This window comes from Hylaeus anthracinus, unplaced genomic scaffold (assembly GCF_026225885.1).
Source record: "Hylaeus anthracinus isolate JK02 unplaced genomic scaffold, UHH_iyHylAnth1.0_haploid 4, whole genome shotgun sequence".
NCBI classification, from domain to species: Eukaryota; Metazoa; Arthropoda; class Insecta; order Hymenoptera; family Colletidae; genus Hylaeus; species Hylaeus anthracinus.
In genome coordinates this window covers 2605926-2623289 of record NW_026535289.1, presented here as the reverse complement: position 1 = coordinate 2623289, position 17364 = coordinate 2605926, and the positions used below count along the sequence as shown (strand labels likewise).

General features: G+C 36.5%; 2 protein-coding genes across 6 annotated transcripts in view; one reads left to right on the top strand and one right to left on the bottom strand.

The window, feature by feature from the left end:
• LOC128894515 (BAI1-associated protein 3) overlaps positions 1 to 7948 on the top strand; it is a 187712-nt gene extending 179764 nt beyond the window's left edge. For all 4 annotated transcript variants that reach the window (XM_054156293.1, XM_054156296.1, XM_054156294.1 and 1 more), the window contains 6 exons: positions 136 to 351; positions 1362 to 1577; positions 3616 to 3810; positions 3939 to 4183; positions 4329 to 4537; positions 4901 to 7948. In XM_054156293.1, the coding sequence (XP_054012268.1) occupies positions 136 to 351; positions 1362 to 1577; positions 3616 to 3810; positions 3939 to 4183; positions 4329 to 4537; positions 4901 to 4995 (1176 nt within the window). In that variant the 3' untranslated portion in view covers positions 4996 to 7948. The remainder of the gene's footprint in view (positions 1 to 135; positions 352 to 1361; positions 1578 to 3615; positions 3811 to 3938; positions 4184 to 4328; positions 4538 to 4900) is intronic.
• Positions 7945 to 16158, bottom strand: LOC128894523 (dynein axonemal light chain 1-like). Of its 2 annotated transcripts, none has more exons than XM_054156311.1 (4): positions 15976 to 16158; positions 15273 to 15640; positions 10532 to 10809; positions 7945 to 10285 (listed from the first exon to the last, which is right to left on the bottom strand). In XM_054156311.1, the coding sequence occupies exons 2-4, from the start codon at positions 15469 to 15471 to the stop codon at positions 10142 to 10144; spliced, it is 621 nt and encodes a 206-aa protein (XP_054012286.1). In that variant the 5' UTR covers positions 15472 to 15640; positions 15976 to 16158; the 3' UTR covers positions 7945 to 10141. The 2 variants fall into 2 exon arrangements, with proteins under 2 accessions (XP_054012286.1, XP_054012287.1); XM_054156312.1 differs by having other exon boundaries at positions 15273 to 15543.
• Positions 16159 to 17364: the final 1206 nt, after the last annotated feature.

The window sequence follows — 17364 nt, the reverse complement described above, 5'->3', positions numbered from 1 at the left end:
TCTATTCTTGATTTATAGTATTCATAAACACATTTGAAACATTTCGAAAATTACCTTTTGTCCAGCTAGATCGGTCAAATATCACACTGTGCCTCGTTTCGTTTTGGATCGTGATACCATAATTCCGTTCCATAGATGTGCGTAGCCATAAACGGGCTCGAGTACGTTCGAAGATGGCTTCTGGATTTAGGAGAGGAGCTCCACGTCGATAAATTTTTGACAGCCTTGGAGTGTCACGCGGGAGAGTCTGCTCGTATACAGTGGAGGACCGCTTTGACGTCACCGCTGGAACAGACACCTGGACAAATGTTGCTCTTCATAAACCAGATCGTTTCGAGGATCGGCACGAAGGTTCGTATCATCAAAGGAATATCAAAATGAGGATTGCACGGTTTATTTTTTATTTATTACTGCTTCAGGAATTCAGTTATAAATTCTTTCAATGTAGTATTTTTTAAAACGAGAGAGCCTTGCTTTTAAGGGGAACAATTTACAGTTCAAACGAAGTGAAGGAGAAAGCTTTTAAAATAGGAAAATGTGGATAATAATAACTTTTTTTTATATTAAGAATATAAATGTATCTTTTTAGCATTAAATATTCTACTTTTGGGGCATGTAACCATTGCTCTCTTCTTACATTTCAAAACGTGAAATATGTAATTGGAAAATTTGTTTATTTTTACAGTATTATATTATACTATTAAAAAAGAATTAAAACAGCCTATTTAATATTTAGCTTTTAAATTATGTATCCATTGTGGACGTGTAATTTTGTTAACGTGGAATGATGTTAAGGGGAGAGCATGGGGAGTAAGAGCGTAGGTATATATTTTATTTGAGAGAAAAACTTTCGGCTTGCGCAAAACGTAGGTTTTCGATGGCTTTGTAGGCCTTACGAATAAGGACATCAATCCTTAGACCAAAATCAACCTCGATAGGGTCGCAAAATGCGCCCGGTTATGCAGGTAAACAAGGACGGGTCGACTCTTGGGTCGATCCGGAGCCGTCACGCAACGCCACGCAAGCACGAAAGTTCGCGCAATTGGAAATTTTGCCAAAAAAGGGGAAGGGATAAGTCCGAGGTATTTTTCTGGGTTGAATGGTCGAAGTCGCAGTCACGTCCGAGCTCTCCAAGCCCTCACCTCATAGAGGTTAATTAGACCGAAACATAAACTCGAACATATGTCTCCTGTTATCTGGCAGGCAACAATAATAAATCACAAAGAAGTTCCATACGTCAAGAGTGTTTCCTTTGATTACTGAAGAAAATGAATGAAGTGTGAAAGGAAGGATATTTGGAACGATCTCACGCGATCGGCGGAAGAACGTGAAATCTGAGACGTTCTTTGTTTGATTGCCAGATGAGACCACCCCTGAAGAAGGCGATGTTCCATCTGGCTTGGTCGCCGGATAGTCTGCCCACGTCGGAGGCCATCTCGCCGTTGCTGGAGTATTTGGACGTTCATCTAGTGGCGCTTAATTCGGCCTTGCTTACCGTGAACTTCCTTAGAGTCCTCCAGGACATCTGGGAGGTTGTTCTAAGCGAACTGAGTAACCAGATGGACGGAAACGCAGGTGTAAGTAGAAATTAATTTATCAAAATGACATTGCTTGGGAGGAGAAAACCTCATATTTAATCCTAAAAGTAACTTTGCTATTGTGGAATTATTTCTGGCAACATGGAATGTGTAATATAAATATTTTATAAACATATTTGGTAAAATAGATATTTTAATAATATTTCCGTAAACTTTCATGAAAACATATTGCTGTATGTAGGAGGTATAAGCATAGTTGTACTATGCTACTAGAATTTCCTAGTTACATATATTGGGGTGGATCTTTCTCATTCTATTAAATAAAATCATAATTAAATAGAATTTTTTTCTGACAATATGGAACGTGTAATATTAATGTTTCGTGTAAACAGGGTGTCTACGTATAAATCCGGATATACGCAAGGTGTCAATTCTACAAAAAATTTCCAACAAAAAATTACTCTTAGACATTTTCTTTGTGTCGCCTTATTCTCGAGAATTTTCACTTTTAATATTTTTTCTGCGCTTACGACTTGACATTCTTTAAACGGCCGTAACTCCACTAAATTGCAGTGCAAACTTAAAAATCAGTACACCATTCGAAAGAGCGTTAAATTTTCACACCTCCCTGATGCAAAATCACAATTTATTACGTAGGCTTAATAAGTGAAAAATTAGGTCAAACTTTACATTGTGACAATTTTAAAAAATTTTACTTTTTCTCTATCCGTTTTTCGGTTTTAAATACATAGTTGTTTGGCGGGCATTCCTCGGAATAAACTTCCTTGAAATCTCAGCTTTTGAATGGTACAGTAAAACAAAATTCTATGAAAATGACGTTTGTATGCAGAAAAGCAGACGTTTTTAGGTGAAAATCGACATTTTTCAACAAAAATCGACTTGTCACTTTAAAATTAGCTTGACGTCGGGTTTGATGTATTTTTTGGTGACACTCCCGAGTCTCCCAAATTAGGAAAAAAACTTTTTTTTTTACACCTCAAGCCTCTCTCAGCCGCGTGTAGAGCGTGAGTGACAGGTGAATAATAGTTGTTTTTGAACATGTATCCATAGAATTTTCATTTTTAGAGACTATTTAAGCAAAGTCTGCCTCGATGTACCGATAAATGATATGAAGATTGCAACACGATCGATTTCACAAAGCAAAAAATCGATGTTTTCGGCACAGGAGATCGAATAAAAGAGTTTAAATTTGAAAAAAATAATTTATTGGAAAAAAAACAAAACTTTGACGTGTCAAAAAACCAGTTTTTTTCGTAATTGGGGAAACTCGGGAGTGTCACTAAAAAATACATCAAACCCGATGTGAAGCTAATTTTAAAGTGACAAGTCGATTTTTGTTGAAAAATGTTGATTTTCACCTAAAAACCTCCGCTTTTCTGCATTCAAACGTCATTTTCTTCCTAAAATACCACCGTACAATTTTTTTTGACAACAACATTCAAAAGCTGAAATTTCGAGGAAGTTTATTCCGAGGAATGCCCGCCAAACAACTATGTATTTAAAACCGAAAAACGGATAGAGAAAAAGTCAAATTTTTTAAAATTGTCACAATGTAAAGTTTGACCTAATTTTTCACTTATTAAGCCTACGTAATAAATTGTGATTTTGCATCAGGGAGGTGTGAAAATTTAACGCTCTTTCGAATGGTGTACTGATTTTTAAGTTTGCACTGTAATTTAGTGGAGTTATGGTCGTTTAAAGAATGCCAAGTCGAAAGCGCAGAAAAAATATTAAAAGTGAAATTACTCGAGAATAAGGCGACACAAAGAAAATGTTTAAGAGTAATTTTTTGTTGGAAATTTGTTGGAGAATTGACACCCTGCGTATGTCCGGATTTATACGTAGACACCCTGTATAGCGAAAGTACATATGTAGAATAATATTTCTATCAATTTTCGTATAAGTATGCTATTGTGGATGTAAAATATAAATTGATCTACTTAAGTAACACTTCGAGAATCACTCTCTGTACAATCAGTTAGTGAAAATAATTTTAGAATGCAATCAACTCTTGAAGTATGAAATGGTTTACTTTATTTTAAATATCTTCTTGCAGGACAAGCCTGCGATGTTTTACGAGAGGCTTCACGAGGCCCTGGACTTGCTGATGAAGTTCTTCCACGCAGACGAAAAGGGCCTGTCGTATAATTCACTTCGTTCTCAGAGTTTCATGAACGTGGAGGAACGCTTGCAGTACCATAAAATGGACACCTCGTTCTTAATCGATCGATACTATCAACAACGACTTCAGGTTCCTCTAGAGTTCAATTTCTGTATCGCCATAAACCCTAAACTCGTACTGTAGCTACAATTAAACATAGCTACAGCCACTAAGGGTGTCTAGACTAGAAGAAAGATCTGACCGAGAATTCGTTTCAGGACCAACTGAACACCGTCTCATCGGAATACGGTGTTTTAACAGTGATGGCGTACCTGAATCACGACTCCCTGTGCGTTGAAGTCATAAATGCCAAAAACGTGATACCGTTAGACCCGAATGGTTTCAGCGACCCTTTCGTCATAATCGAACTTTTGCCACGAAGAGTCTTCGAGCATTGCACCGAGCAGCGAACCAACGTCAAAAAGAAGACTCTGAACCCCACTTTCGACGAGTGTTTCGAATTGTAAGTCATCGCATAAGTTTATTCTTAAAAAGAACAATGGTTTAGATGTACTAACTTTTATTTACTGATAGTTACATGATTCACAAGGCTACTTAGCCCTACGATGAAAATAGAACAATGTTGAATTGGGTGATTATTTTTGCAGCTCGGTGAGCGTGGAACAGTGTCGAAGTCCGGACTCCATGGTGGTCTTCACAGTGATGGATCACGACGTCCTCACAGCGAATGACTTCGCGGGCGAAGCATTCTTGGGGCTCAGCACGATACCAGGCGTGGCTGACACAAATGCCACCATAGACAATTTCCATGGCCTCAAACACGCCGAGCTGCCCCTCATGCAACAAAAGAATCGAAGTGAGTCGATGAAAAACGCTTTCAATGCACAATGTTCTTTAATTTGAACGTTTTAATCAAGTCGTTTTGTTGACCAAGTCGTGTCTCGTCAAAGGATTTCCAAACGGAACTTTAGGATTTTACTTCTCAATCAAACTGCTCACTGGACTTTAATTGTGGTAGAAACCTCGATTGTTGCAAAGATTTTAGTCCCAATTTCCTGCAATAACCGAGCTTCTACTGTACTATAAACTCCTTTCAGTCATTCATTATGATTTCTCTGGCAAGAAGGATAAAATACGAATGGACTCTGGTCCAGAGATTAAGAGATGAACTCGATATTCACCGAGCTTCGCGTGAAATGAATCTCTTCTCTGTTCGCAGATCACCCGATTCTTCAAATTCTGGAGACAAGGGTCGGCGACAAAGTGGCCCTCGATTTTGTGAGGAAACAAAGGCAACGACTCGCCTCGACGTAAAACGAAAAGCGACGCGAATCAAAAGCTTCGTCGCGGTCTCGAGCCGTTGAATTCTCGTCTTTAACGGGGTGAAACGAGGGGGAAACAGGTGCAAACAAACGAATCCCAACCCCCCCGTTTCCTCTGATATTCGCCAGATCTTTCTCAGTGTAAATCGTGTTTGAATATAATCGGTGTTGGTAACTAAAGAAAACTAACAAGAGAATAAATATTAAAAGCGGATCAGCGAGGGTAACGGGATGTTCGCAAACAGAGGGAAAAAATAACAAAATGAAAGCATACATATATATCCAGAACTATTTTTGTGTCGAGAACAAAGCGAGGTCGAGAAAAGCTGAGCAAAGTACAGAGAGAGAGCGAGAGAGAGAACAAGTTTTAATCTGTCAGGGTGTTTAAAAATAAATGTTTTAAATAGCTGACGTCGTTCGAGGCACTCGGGAACAAGGAGTTATCCTTTGTGAAAGTCATTTCCACGTTTCGGTAGCTTGTGAATAGTTTCGTCAAGCTTTCGAGATTTTACATCAGTCGTCGTTCGTAGTTTGACGATGACGCCATATGTTGGCGAAACGTCGAAAGGGTTCTTTTATGTTAGAATTAACGGAATCTTGGAATCATCATTCGGTTTTAAACTCAAACGTAATATTTATATAATATGTACAAGGAAATGAACGAAGTGTTTAACGTGTGTGTATATCTCAAAGAAAGTAGTAATTATTGTCTATTGAACGACCAAAACGAGACTGACAGTGAATTGTTTCGACTTGAATTATACAGATATATGCACGTACAGCGACAAGAACAGAAATAGTGTAATTTTAACATCTTGAAAAGACACTGCTTGATCCTGGAAGCCTCGAGCGGTTGCAGCAAGAACCCGGCCGTAAGAGCCTCAAGTATCTCGTTTAAAAAAGCTATCGTCGAGACCGTCGAGACTCGAAGCAATGCTAATCGGCCGTGACATCAGAATACTTTTTCCAAAAACGAATTAATGAGTGGTGGGAGGAAAACTAAGAGTATCGTATGGAGAAAGAGTGATCGGTCCCGAATAAGAGGAATGTGGTGCACAGGTAAGATTCTTGTCTAGGTACAAATGTCAAATAACGAATTAAAGATCGACAACTTCTTATTTCTAACTTGTGGAATAAAAAGTACAGTTGGAATAATAGATTAAAATATTTTATTGTGAACAAGTTAAAATTTTATAAGTTGAATACTGACCTGGGTAAATTTTAATTGAAATGGAAAAAGGCAATGATTATTCGAGATAATTTACTTCAGTCAATCCTTTTATCTTGAAAAATTGACGACAGATTTATTTCTTCTAACGTTTGATTATCAAATTAAATTTTTACTATTTCATCATCGTCACTTTCAAATTCGAAATTTCATTGTGTACTTGTGATATCATTTGATTTGATTATCAGGAACAATTTCACAATTATTTCAAATAATTACGAAATAAAATAAGATGTTATTCAATATGATATTTCAAAAGTGACTACAGATATGAAAAAGAATGTAATGTAATTTTCATGTAATTATGCAATAGAATAACGTGTTATTTGAAATAGTATTTCAAATATCATTTTAAAAGTGCCCTGGTTTGATTGATCACACGTCAGAAATAAATCACAAGACGTATGGTTTCATTTAAATGAAATATCGCTTCATCTCTGGTGTCAAACCGTTCGTAATCACTCCAGTCAATGGTTGGCTATGAAAAAATCAATCTTTGGCTTCACGATGACTTAAGTACCTGCACAATTGATAATGTCAAATATAAAATATCATTCCTAGGTGGTCAATATTATTTTGCAACATCTAATATTTGCAATAATGTTGATCATACATACATATTGAGTGATTTATAATTGTATATATTAATAATAAATTTTCGATGCAGTGGTTGTGAGGTTCTCACATTACATGCAGGTTTTACAAATTATTTATTCAAAAATCAAGGAAGATTTGTGTAGTGAGAAGAGATACATAACAAGTACGAAATTTTGAATAATTTACTATCATATATGAAAAAAGGCTTTAGAATTAGTTAATTCATGAAAGTAAGATCATCTACCGATTAAGAGTATTTGATCTATAAACTGTAAATTATGGTACAAAATTCTTAAGTAGTACTATAAAAATATAAAGGGTTTTGTAAAAGAGGGCTTGAGGATTTAATTAATTATAAAAATATGTCAACGTAATCGTGATGAGCATACTAATATAAATTACATAAATCGCATATATTCCCATTCCATTTGTGTTTTATTAATAAATAGTCCTAAAGTCCATTTTGGAATACTCTTTATGATATACATATAATACATATATGACAATTCCTGCAAATATTGAATATTGCAAAATAATCTCAACCGTGGGTACCTCAAGACGTCTGACCAAATATGACCCACAACCACTTCCAGGATCGATCTTTCATTCTCCGCGCGATATATGGATCATCGAAGCTCGACACGTCCAAATCGATTCGAAATAATCGAAGCAAAACTCGCGAAGACATTCATCGCCGATTCGCATCGCTTCGACGGATACAGATCAATTCCAAGAGAGTCGATATACATACGATATTTTTCTTACTCGTCATTGGCTAACGTCTCTTTCTATCTTTCCACCGCCGTCTCCCACTTCACCGATTTCCAGCGATTATACTATTCTTCTCATCGCCGTTCGCGCGCACCGCGACGCCTGTATCGCAATCTGCACACGACGGATATCGATCGACGTTTAAATGATAAATAAACGACGCATGAACCGACTAGATAAAAAAAAAATGTACGAACAAAAGAAAACTGTGCTACGTAAGAAAATTATCGCAACAAAATTATTCACCAAAATTTTGCTATTTTTCAAATGCATATAAGTCCGTCAATTTTCGTTGTATCGAGACAACTTTATTTTTCAGTTTGTAGATAATTATCTACACTTTAGGAACAAATTAATACAAAATGGATCCAATGTCTTTTCTTTAAAATTCGATTGATTGATTTATAGTAAGCAACTTAAATAAAGAGAAGTCTGTAGTGCTGGTTAGTGGGTTTAAATAATTTATTATGATACTTATTACACTTTTATACTGTAAATATTATTCATTAAAACGCACCATTGGCGACAATGGATTATGCGTGAATCTAATGCAATGATAAAAGTAATCTAGGTAGAAGAGAATGAATAAAATAATAAACTGCATGAATTTTATGAGAAACGCTGGAAGTATGTATTTAATGGAAGTCTACAAAGTACAAATAATTACCTGTAAAATCAAACAAAAAATTGTCTCTAAACAATAAAAATTTACGGAATTATGCGCATTTGAAGAATGGCAAAGTTTCGATGAATAACTTCATTGAGTTAATTTTGTTACTGTATATGGAATTCATAAATTAACAAATAATTTGTGCCCGTTGCATGTATACGTAAGGATACGCTAAGAAGCGATTTAAGGAATAAAAAGATGATAAAAGAAAAACGCTAAAAAAAAATAAAAAATAATGAATAAGAAGTTGTAACTACTAAATACCAAGTGGCAAAAAAAAAATGGTGTCCCCTTGTGTCTCTACTGCGGAGATTCGTGTTTGATTTGCTCGTACAATCTGAATCTTTCTAGAGCTTTTCCGATCTCTTCGGCACGACGATGAAACGGCCTCTTCGCTTGGAAATTTCATCGGTGAATCGTGCTAACAATCGATTCGACGAAATCGGACGAAGGATCTTCGAGGAAATTGCTTCAATGAAATTATTCGTGAAAAAAAGGGAACTAAACACACACGGAGAATGTATGTGGTCCAAATCTGGCGAGAGAGTGGAAAAAATTGGATCGGTAAGCGATCGAAATTGGCGACCAATGTACCTAAATAGAAAAAGGAATTTAATCAAAAAAATGCATCGGAACGAAGAACTGACTGGATAGCAAAATGATTTAAAAAAAAAAAGGAAACGCACACTCGTCAATTTTTCTAATGCACGGTATCACACGCATCTACGTATACGTATGGTACAAGTACGAACATCAGCAACACACCTTTATAACGCACACGCCTTCGACAAAAAAAAAAAGAAAGAACCACACTCACACGTACACAGATTTAATGCAAAAATCTACAAAAAATGAAAAAAAAACTAAAAAAGAGAAGAAACGATGATCTCTCGAAAAGTCGTCTGTCCGATCCTCGATATATCTCGTGCATCGAATCCAATCGAACTCTATTTGCTTTTTCAACCTTTTACAATCACCAGAACGTATGTACGATCTGTCTTGTATCGTGAGACGAATAAATTAATATAAATGTAACCCCGTTCGTTGGCTGTTTTTTTACGAAGATGGGCAAAATTTGTATTTAAATAGCAAGATGTAATAATGGATAAAAATGGAAGTTTGATGTTTCTTTCGTTACTCTCGTATGTATCGAGAATGAATGTGAAGAAGGTGTACATTCTTTGGTAATAATCGAACAAAGATATTTATCAAACGTATTTTTTTTAAACACCTTTTGAGAATAATACGAAAGATATTCGACATTCTATTCGTTACTTGTTGAATTAAAATTGATAAAAGTTCGAATTATAAAACGAGTTATTTCACCGTGAACAAATAGAAAAATTGTTCGATCGAATGAAAGTAACGAATATATTGTTATGGATTGATTTTATTCGTGGTCTATTACTTGCGTACAAATTTTGTCCATCTCTATTTCCTCAGATTCCATCCCTTCCGATCAGGCAATAATTTTTCTTCTCTACGTTAATAATACATAATACTGACAAATACATTCTACTAAGTAGATAGTATAACACAATACTTTATGAAATTCTTCATTGGCACGTGTACCATGTTATTTTTTCATGAAAAATTATAAACCCCTGAGCAATAAAGGTCTAAAAGACTACATTATATTAAAGGGTAATTTCATCCCTTAGGCTTGAGTTCCTGTAGCTAATAAAAATACATATCCTTATTTCTAGCTACTCCACGGACGTGGGATGTTTTCTTGTATAAAGGTCTAAGAAGTTGTTTGTGGTGTACATAAAATATAAAATAATACAATATAAAATAATAAAACAACGAAGGTAAAAGTGTCAAAAAGAGGAAACCTATCAAAAGCGTTCATAAATGGTCTGCAACATTGTTTTAGGCAGTCTCGGGTTGGGAAGGGCTATCAAGTTTTTGTGATTGGTTCGCGGTTGAACATTCTTCCGCTCGTATGATCGGTTCACCATCCAATTTCTCCAACGTTGGTAAGCGTCTGGCCACCTCTGACCTCCACTGGTCCACCTGGAAATATCACAGAGAAAATTGTTTTGCCATTAAAAAAGTACTTTTAGAAAAAACCTAAACTTGTACTTAATTTTCTAAATATTTATTATAATTATTAATCTACATCAGCACAAGTAGAAACAACGCAGTTTGTGCAGGTTAAACTCAATTTAAAATCAATTAACTGAATTCGTACAGAAACTAATTTGTTATTGACATCAAAGAATCGGATTACCGAAAAATTGAAAGATTATATCAACGTACTTCGAGGCTATCGTACAGTGGGTTTCCAACGAAAACGAGGTCCTGAAGATTCGCTAGCTCTTGAAGCTTGTTGAATTCGTTCCACTCCCTCACCAAATTGTTCGACATGTACAGTACACGAAGATTTCTCATCGTGTTGATTCCTTTCATTTTCTCGATAAGATTGTAAGATATCCAAAGCTCTTCCAGAGTGTCTGCCAACGCCTCCAGGCCGGTGAACCCCTTAATTAAGTTGCGGCCTAACGAGAGGATTCTTAGGTTCTTCAAGCTACCGATTCCTTTTTCAAACAAGAAAATATTAATGGATCATCAGGAGGATTAACATTATATTTTTTGATTGGTAGCTTGCAGCTAACCAGAATGTTCCTCCTTCTGCACTTTTATTCATTACTATGAATTCATAGATTGCATCTTTATAGGTAATGACATAAAATGTAAGGAAATAGATTAAGGTAGTTCCTCCAAACTATACTAGTCAAAACAAAACTCAAATACAGTAAATATTAACAACGATGTATTTATTAGAATAAATACACAAATTATAATTTGATTATGATTTAAACTTAAAAAAAATAGTTGATATGAATTGATACAAGTCCAATTGCAATTAGTTTTTCACGTATTATTTTACTCAACGCAGTAGTCGTGAAACCGAGGGAGCACAAAGAACATATGGTACGATTTACAGTCTGGCCGTATATTACATTTTGGTATCAGGAGAACGTAATATGCGAAGGGGCGGCACGAGGAATACCAGGTACGTATCGAAATTCTGAGGAAATTGTACATTTTGGTATCAGGACCACATAATATGCGAAAAGGTGGCACGTTTGCGCCTACGAGCAAGCAACCGGCTCGACATACCTGTTAGTACAGGTTGCCTAATTCAAGGGGCTAAATTTCGGTACGGTTTGAAATTCTGGCCGATTTTGCATTTTGGTATCAAGAGCACATGATAGGCGAAGAGGTGAAATAACTTTTAATTGGATATCGATACTTACCTCTTGTATCAGGAGAACGTGATGACGGAGGTGGTATCATAGTTTTTAATTCTGGCTCAAAGCTTATCTTGTGTATTGGGAGAACATGACATGCGAAGGGGTGTCATAATTTAGTTGAATATCGATACTCATCTTTTGTATCAGAAGAACGTGATGTGCGAGGAGGTATAATAGTTTTTTAATTCTGGCTCGAAACTTATCTTTTGTATTAGGAGATCATAATGGGTGAGGTCGTGGCAGGGATCATATTTTGGCTCGAATTTTACTCCTCGTAAAGGAGGAGTTTTTGGGCTGGAAAGGGCTTTTTGAACATGTGGGATTAGTTTTAATTCTGCCTCGAAACTTACCTTCGGTATCAGGGTCACATGAACAGCGAGGAGGTGTACCAGGGAATGAAAAGAAATTAAAGGGAAATGTGCTAGGCAATAAAAGGAAATAAAGGGAAATGTCAGAATGTCTTAGGAGATGTTAGAAGGTGTTAGAAGGTATTAGGATCTGTAAGGATTTGCTAGGAGTTGTTTAGGAGTGGTTAAGAGATACATATTAATATGTGTTAGATGTTGTTAGAAGGTATTAGGAGTTGAGTATTAGGAGTGTGGATGCGGCGCTCGTCCCCGCGACAAGTCTTGCCCCCCTCACGAGAAGGGAGCGCGGCCGAGAAAACCGGAGTCAAGACCCGTCAAGCCGGGGTGAGTCCCGCATACCCTTGCCACCCCCCCCCCCCCCACCCGGGATGGCGTGGGGTGCGTAATGTATTTTCACACATAAAAAAAAAAGACCCGATTGCTAACATCGTTCGCGCAGAGATGCCCTTGGTATGCAGCAACTGATATTAGCCTGCTTGTTGGTTCAGTTGTTAGTTCGTAGGCGCAGAGGTACACCTTTCATGCGGCAACCTACGCTAGCCGGTTTGTTGGTTCAGTTGTTAGTTCGTAGGCGCAGAGGTACCCCTGTTATGCGACAACTCTTAGTAGCTAATTTGATTGTTCGGTTGTCTTCTCGACGTTGTGGCGTATTCGATTGCACAACGAACATGTTGGATGTAATAATACTTGAAAAATTAATTGCAACTGTAATTGTATCAATTACAAGTTTTTTTTTTATTAAAAATCCTAATCAAATAATAATTTAAGAATTTTATTATAGAAAATATATCGTTGTTAATACTTTCTATATTTGAGTTTTGTTTTGACTAGTATAGCTGGGAAAGAACCACCTCAAGTTATTATTATTAAAATACATTGATACATACATGATTATCGCACATTCAAATTTCAGCTGCGCTGTCTTTCTGTTTCGCGCGCAACATTCATAGCTTTTGTTTACGCACCGAAAGGCAAAAGCAATACAAAGCCGTTAATACGAATTTATGCTAGACATTACACACAAATTACTACTACGGCATACATATAAAGATACTAAAGACATACAATATAATGCAGTATAATGCAGTATAGTACAACACTAAATCTTACTCGATACTTAAAACTAAGCAAATGTATGTATGCAACGAACTGTAGGCGACTGCTGTTTTTGGCTGCCTGTAGAATCGCTTCAATAGGCTGTTGGCTTCCAGTGTGGTTCCGATGCTGGGACACTTAGCATTGTCTGACCAACCTAATTATCGCTTTCACTCTAGGATGAGTCAAGAAGTGTAAAGGCGGCGACTGACTTGCAACAAAACGCTGTAATGAACTGCTCGGCACGAATTTTACGGTTCGACACCATTACAAGGTCCTTTTTGGAATCACGAATGCTCGCTTCGAACTCTCGGCTGAATTCTCTCTCAATGCTTCCTACTCAGTTCAGTGAAAAGTAGACGATCAAAGAGGTTCGTCAAAAAACCGACCGACCAGTGGAGCACGGTCGAGCGCGAACCGAGCGCAAGAACGGCTCGATTCGTCGCTCGCTAGTCCGCCAAACTAAGCGAATGCTCGCGTTACATTACAATGTTCTGTTGCAAGTCAGTCGCCGGCTTAACCCGTTGAAAACCTGGCGACAAAACATTGTTAGGACGAACGGCTGAGCTGCATTTGTCGATAAATCGCAAAATACTGTTGTGCTCACTGAAGGGAAGTACATGTTCTTAACCCTTTGCTTACGGCAGTAAGCGCCACTGAACGAGGCATCGCGCCGCGAAATGTGCCGCACCCATACACACAGGTCATCCCGCGGGCCCCGTGGTCGGTTATAATTGGACCCGTACACACAGGACGTCGCACCGCCGCCGACTATAGTCGGCATCCGTAACGAAAGGGTTAAGTAAGGACGACGGCGATTGCCGGAAGTGCGGCTGCTCCTCGTCCGTGCGCTAGGCTTCCGAAATGTTCGGTGATGCACTGGTACCGATACTGCTCTCCACTCGAAGTTCAACAATATTGCAAATCGTTCCTCTCAAGAGTTCAACAACGTTGCACATTGAGAAGAGAAGAATTTAAGAGGGGAGTACCAAGAAATGAAGGGAAATGTACCAGAAAGTAGAGGGAAATTAAAGGGATAATTTCCGCGAAGCTGTATTGACGTCATTGTTTTAGAAAAACTTATTAATACCATGTTAAAGCCTGATGATTTATTAGAAAATGCGACTTCATTTACTTTTGAAGTAAATAAATTTATACATAAACAGCAAATAAGTTCGAAGGTAAAATCATACTTATCAAGAAAGGTATACTAACAATTAATGAAAAGAAATAGGGTAGTGACGAAAGAAAATACCAGAGAGAAAATGACTTGGAAAAATTTCTTCACAACATGGCGAACATGATTTACCAAGATCCGCGTATAATCGAATTTCCGTCCGATCGAATTGCATTAATTGCGGCGCGATTACGCGTCAATTAAGGAGGTTAGCTAGCACCCGCGGTCCATTTCACGTGACCCGTAACGTGATTTCATTTACATCGAATTATCCGCACTGTCGAACGCTCGTCCCGTTCATTTTTTTTGCGCGTTTTGCTCTGTTTCGTGCAAATTGGAGCACGTCTGCGCAAATTATAAAATCTTCTTTATCCGGACAAATATAAATATCGAATAGATGCCATCGAACGAACAAAGACCTAAACAGGTTCTTCGCGAAAAAATGAATAATCAATTCTCATTACAGCACCAACGGCAAGGACTTAATTTATGAATAGAAATGCATACAGAGCAGTCGCAGTAGGAATTATAGATCTTAAACAGAGGGAAAAGATTGAGTAGATATTTTATGGGGAAGGAAAAATTCATTTACATTCCAGTTGATTCGAGGAATTTTTTTTAATTCCGAAAACGTTCTCGACCTCAATTTGTATGGCATTTTTATAGGGAAACATTATGTATAAAAATAGTATATATTCATTAGACGTTTTGAACATAATTTTTCAGATCCTCTTTGAGAAAGAACTTCTAATTAAGACATAAAATAACATAATATAAAAGAAGTATAGAATTCAATTACTGAATATTCAATTTACTAAATTAACATATAGAGAGTTTATTAAATCAATCTACATATAAAAATATAGTATATAAAGAAAACTGTGAAAGTTGATATTCCAGCATAAATTGTTACTAACGTAATTTTTAAATGAAAATATATGGCTTGAAAGGGAACGTTACATCTTTTACATATTCATTTTATTCACTTTCTAAATGTGTGAATCCTCTAAGGTTAAATTGTAGAAGTATTTCTTTATTGAATAATGAAATGCGACTGACGACGCAAACAAAATTAAAAGAAGAAAGATAGATAAAATACCCACCTGCAATTTTCTCGATCATGTTTGTCGACAGTGAAAGCTTCTCGCAGTTCGCCAAGGTTGCCAAAGCATTGTCCATCTTCTCTATGGGAGGCCATTGAAAGCTCAGGATAACTTCCGTTGCAGTGGAAGCTTCTTGTCCATTCTCTTCTTCCCATCGGCGAATTGCCTCCTTGCAAGTGGTCGGTTTAGCAGTAGCCATCTTGGTTATCGATCGTCATCGATTTCTCAGAAATTCCCAAATTACCAAAAATTTGTAGCGTGAAAGAAGATTCTTCGAAAACGAATGCAGAACTATGCTTCACTCATCTTAATAATTTGTAGAATTTGTATGTGAATAATAATTTTAAGAATTTGTCCATATTAAGCATCTACACATTTCAAAATAGGATATGAAACAGAGAAGTATTAATTTTGTGAACAGCACATAGGTAAAATGATATGAAAAATATTGTATAGACGATAATATTACAAGATATGTCATTCCATTTTTTATTTTAATTATAGTATTCATCAACATAACTTACAATTTAAGTTGTACCGTTTGAGGGTAATTTTTGTCACCATAAACTGAAGTTTATTTTACTCATACCGTAAGAATTCTATAAAATTCAAATATATAAATTGAGTAAACATAACTCCACAGTTTGCAACATTATCATTTATACAAGATTTTTGAAGCACTCTTCCTGCAATTTCTGCTTACAATTTCTACTTCTCTTTGGATATCACAGTTTCTGTATTCGTAGAAACACTGTAAGGGCGAAACGTTGAAATATTTGACGCTTGATATGGCAAAATGTTTCACACTTTTTGGAATATCGTATATTATCGTTCGCCAGACTTCAATTCGAGGTTACAAGTCGAAATTTGTTTCCCTCCGTGGCAAACTGCCACGACTGGAGGCTGGTAATATCTGGCACCAATCAAAATAATCGATGCTCAGGGCGCATGCGTCTGGCGAGGGGTATTTATCAACGAAGCGTCGCGATAAGATTTACGACAGGTATTAACATTGAAAAGGTACAGGTCTTTGGTTAGTAGTACCGTGTGCATTCGACAAAAAAGAAAAAAGTAATCTTTCTTGTTAAATCGACCACTGGAAACTCGATTCTTCGAGTCACGGATAATTTTAAAATAGATTGTTTATGTTTAAATTAGCACGTATTTTCGCACTACTTCTTTAAATTGCTAGATTTCATTTTTAAGAACAAATCGAAATGAAAAAGACAAGTTTCGCAACTGATACGTTTCAAGTATTCTGAAGTTATGCAGAGATAAAGTATATACAGGGTGTCTACGTATAAGTCCGGACATACGCAGGGTGTCAATTCTACAACAAATTTCCAACAAAAAATTACTCTTAGACATTTTCTTTGTGTTGCCTTATTCTCGAGAATTTTCACTTTTAATATATTTTCTGCGCTTTCGACTTGACACTTCTTAAACGCCCATAACTCCACTAAATTACAGTGCAAACTTAAAAACCAGTACACCATTCGAAAGAGCGTTAAATTTTCCATCTCCCTGATTCAAAATCACAATTTATTACGTAGGCTTAATAAGTAAAAATTAAGTCAAACTTTACATTTTGACAATTTTAAAAAATTTGACTTTTTCTCTATCCGTTCTTCGGTTTTAAATACATAGTTGTTTGGCGGGCACCCCTCGGAATAAACTTCCTCGAAATCTCAGCTTTTGAATGGTACAGTAACAAAAAATTCTACGGTGGTATTTTAGAGAGAAAATGACGTTTTTATGGAGAAAAGCGGACGTTTTTAGGTGAAAATCGACATTTTTTCAACAAAAATTGACTTGTCACTTTAAAATTAGCTTGACATTGGGTTTAATGTATTTTTTGGCGAAACTCCCGAGTCTTCAAAATTAGGAAAAAACTGGGTTTTTTACACTTGTTTTCTCATAAATTTAAAAATATTAATTTAACTTACCAGCTCAATTTTCTTAACGATAAAAAATAATTAGATAGAACGATTTACACTAATTCTCTACAAACCAGTGAATGAATTAATTGTTACAACTTTTTTTCGAGTGAATGTTAATTTTTAAAATCTGACAGTAGTGCCACTAGTTCGCG

Excerpts from the sequence above, each read along its gene's own strand:
- LOC128894523 (XM_054156311.1), bottom strand. The coding sequence starts at position 15,471 with ATGGCTACTGCTAAACCGACCACTTGCAAGGAGGCAATTCGCCGATGG. Across the intron at positions 10,810-15,272 it reads CATGATCGAGAAAATTGCAG|GAATCGGTAGCTTGAAGAAC; the intron begins GTGGGTATTTTA and ends TGTTTGAAAAAG. Across the intron at positions 10,286-10,531 it reads CACTGTACGATAGCCTCGAA|GTGGACCAGTGGAGGTCAGA; the intron begins GTACGTTGATAT and ends TGATATTTCCAG.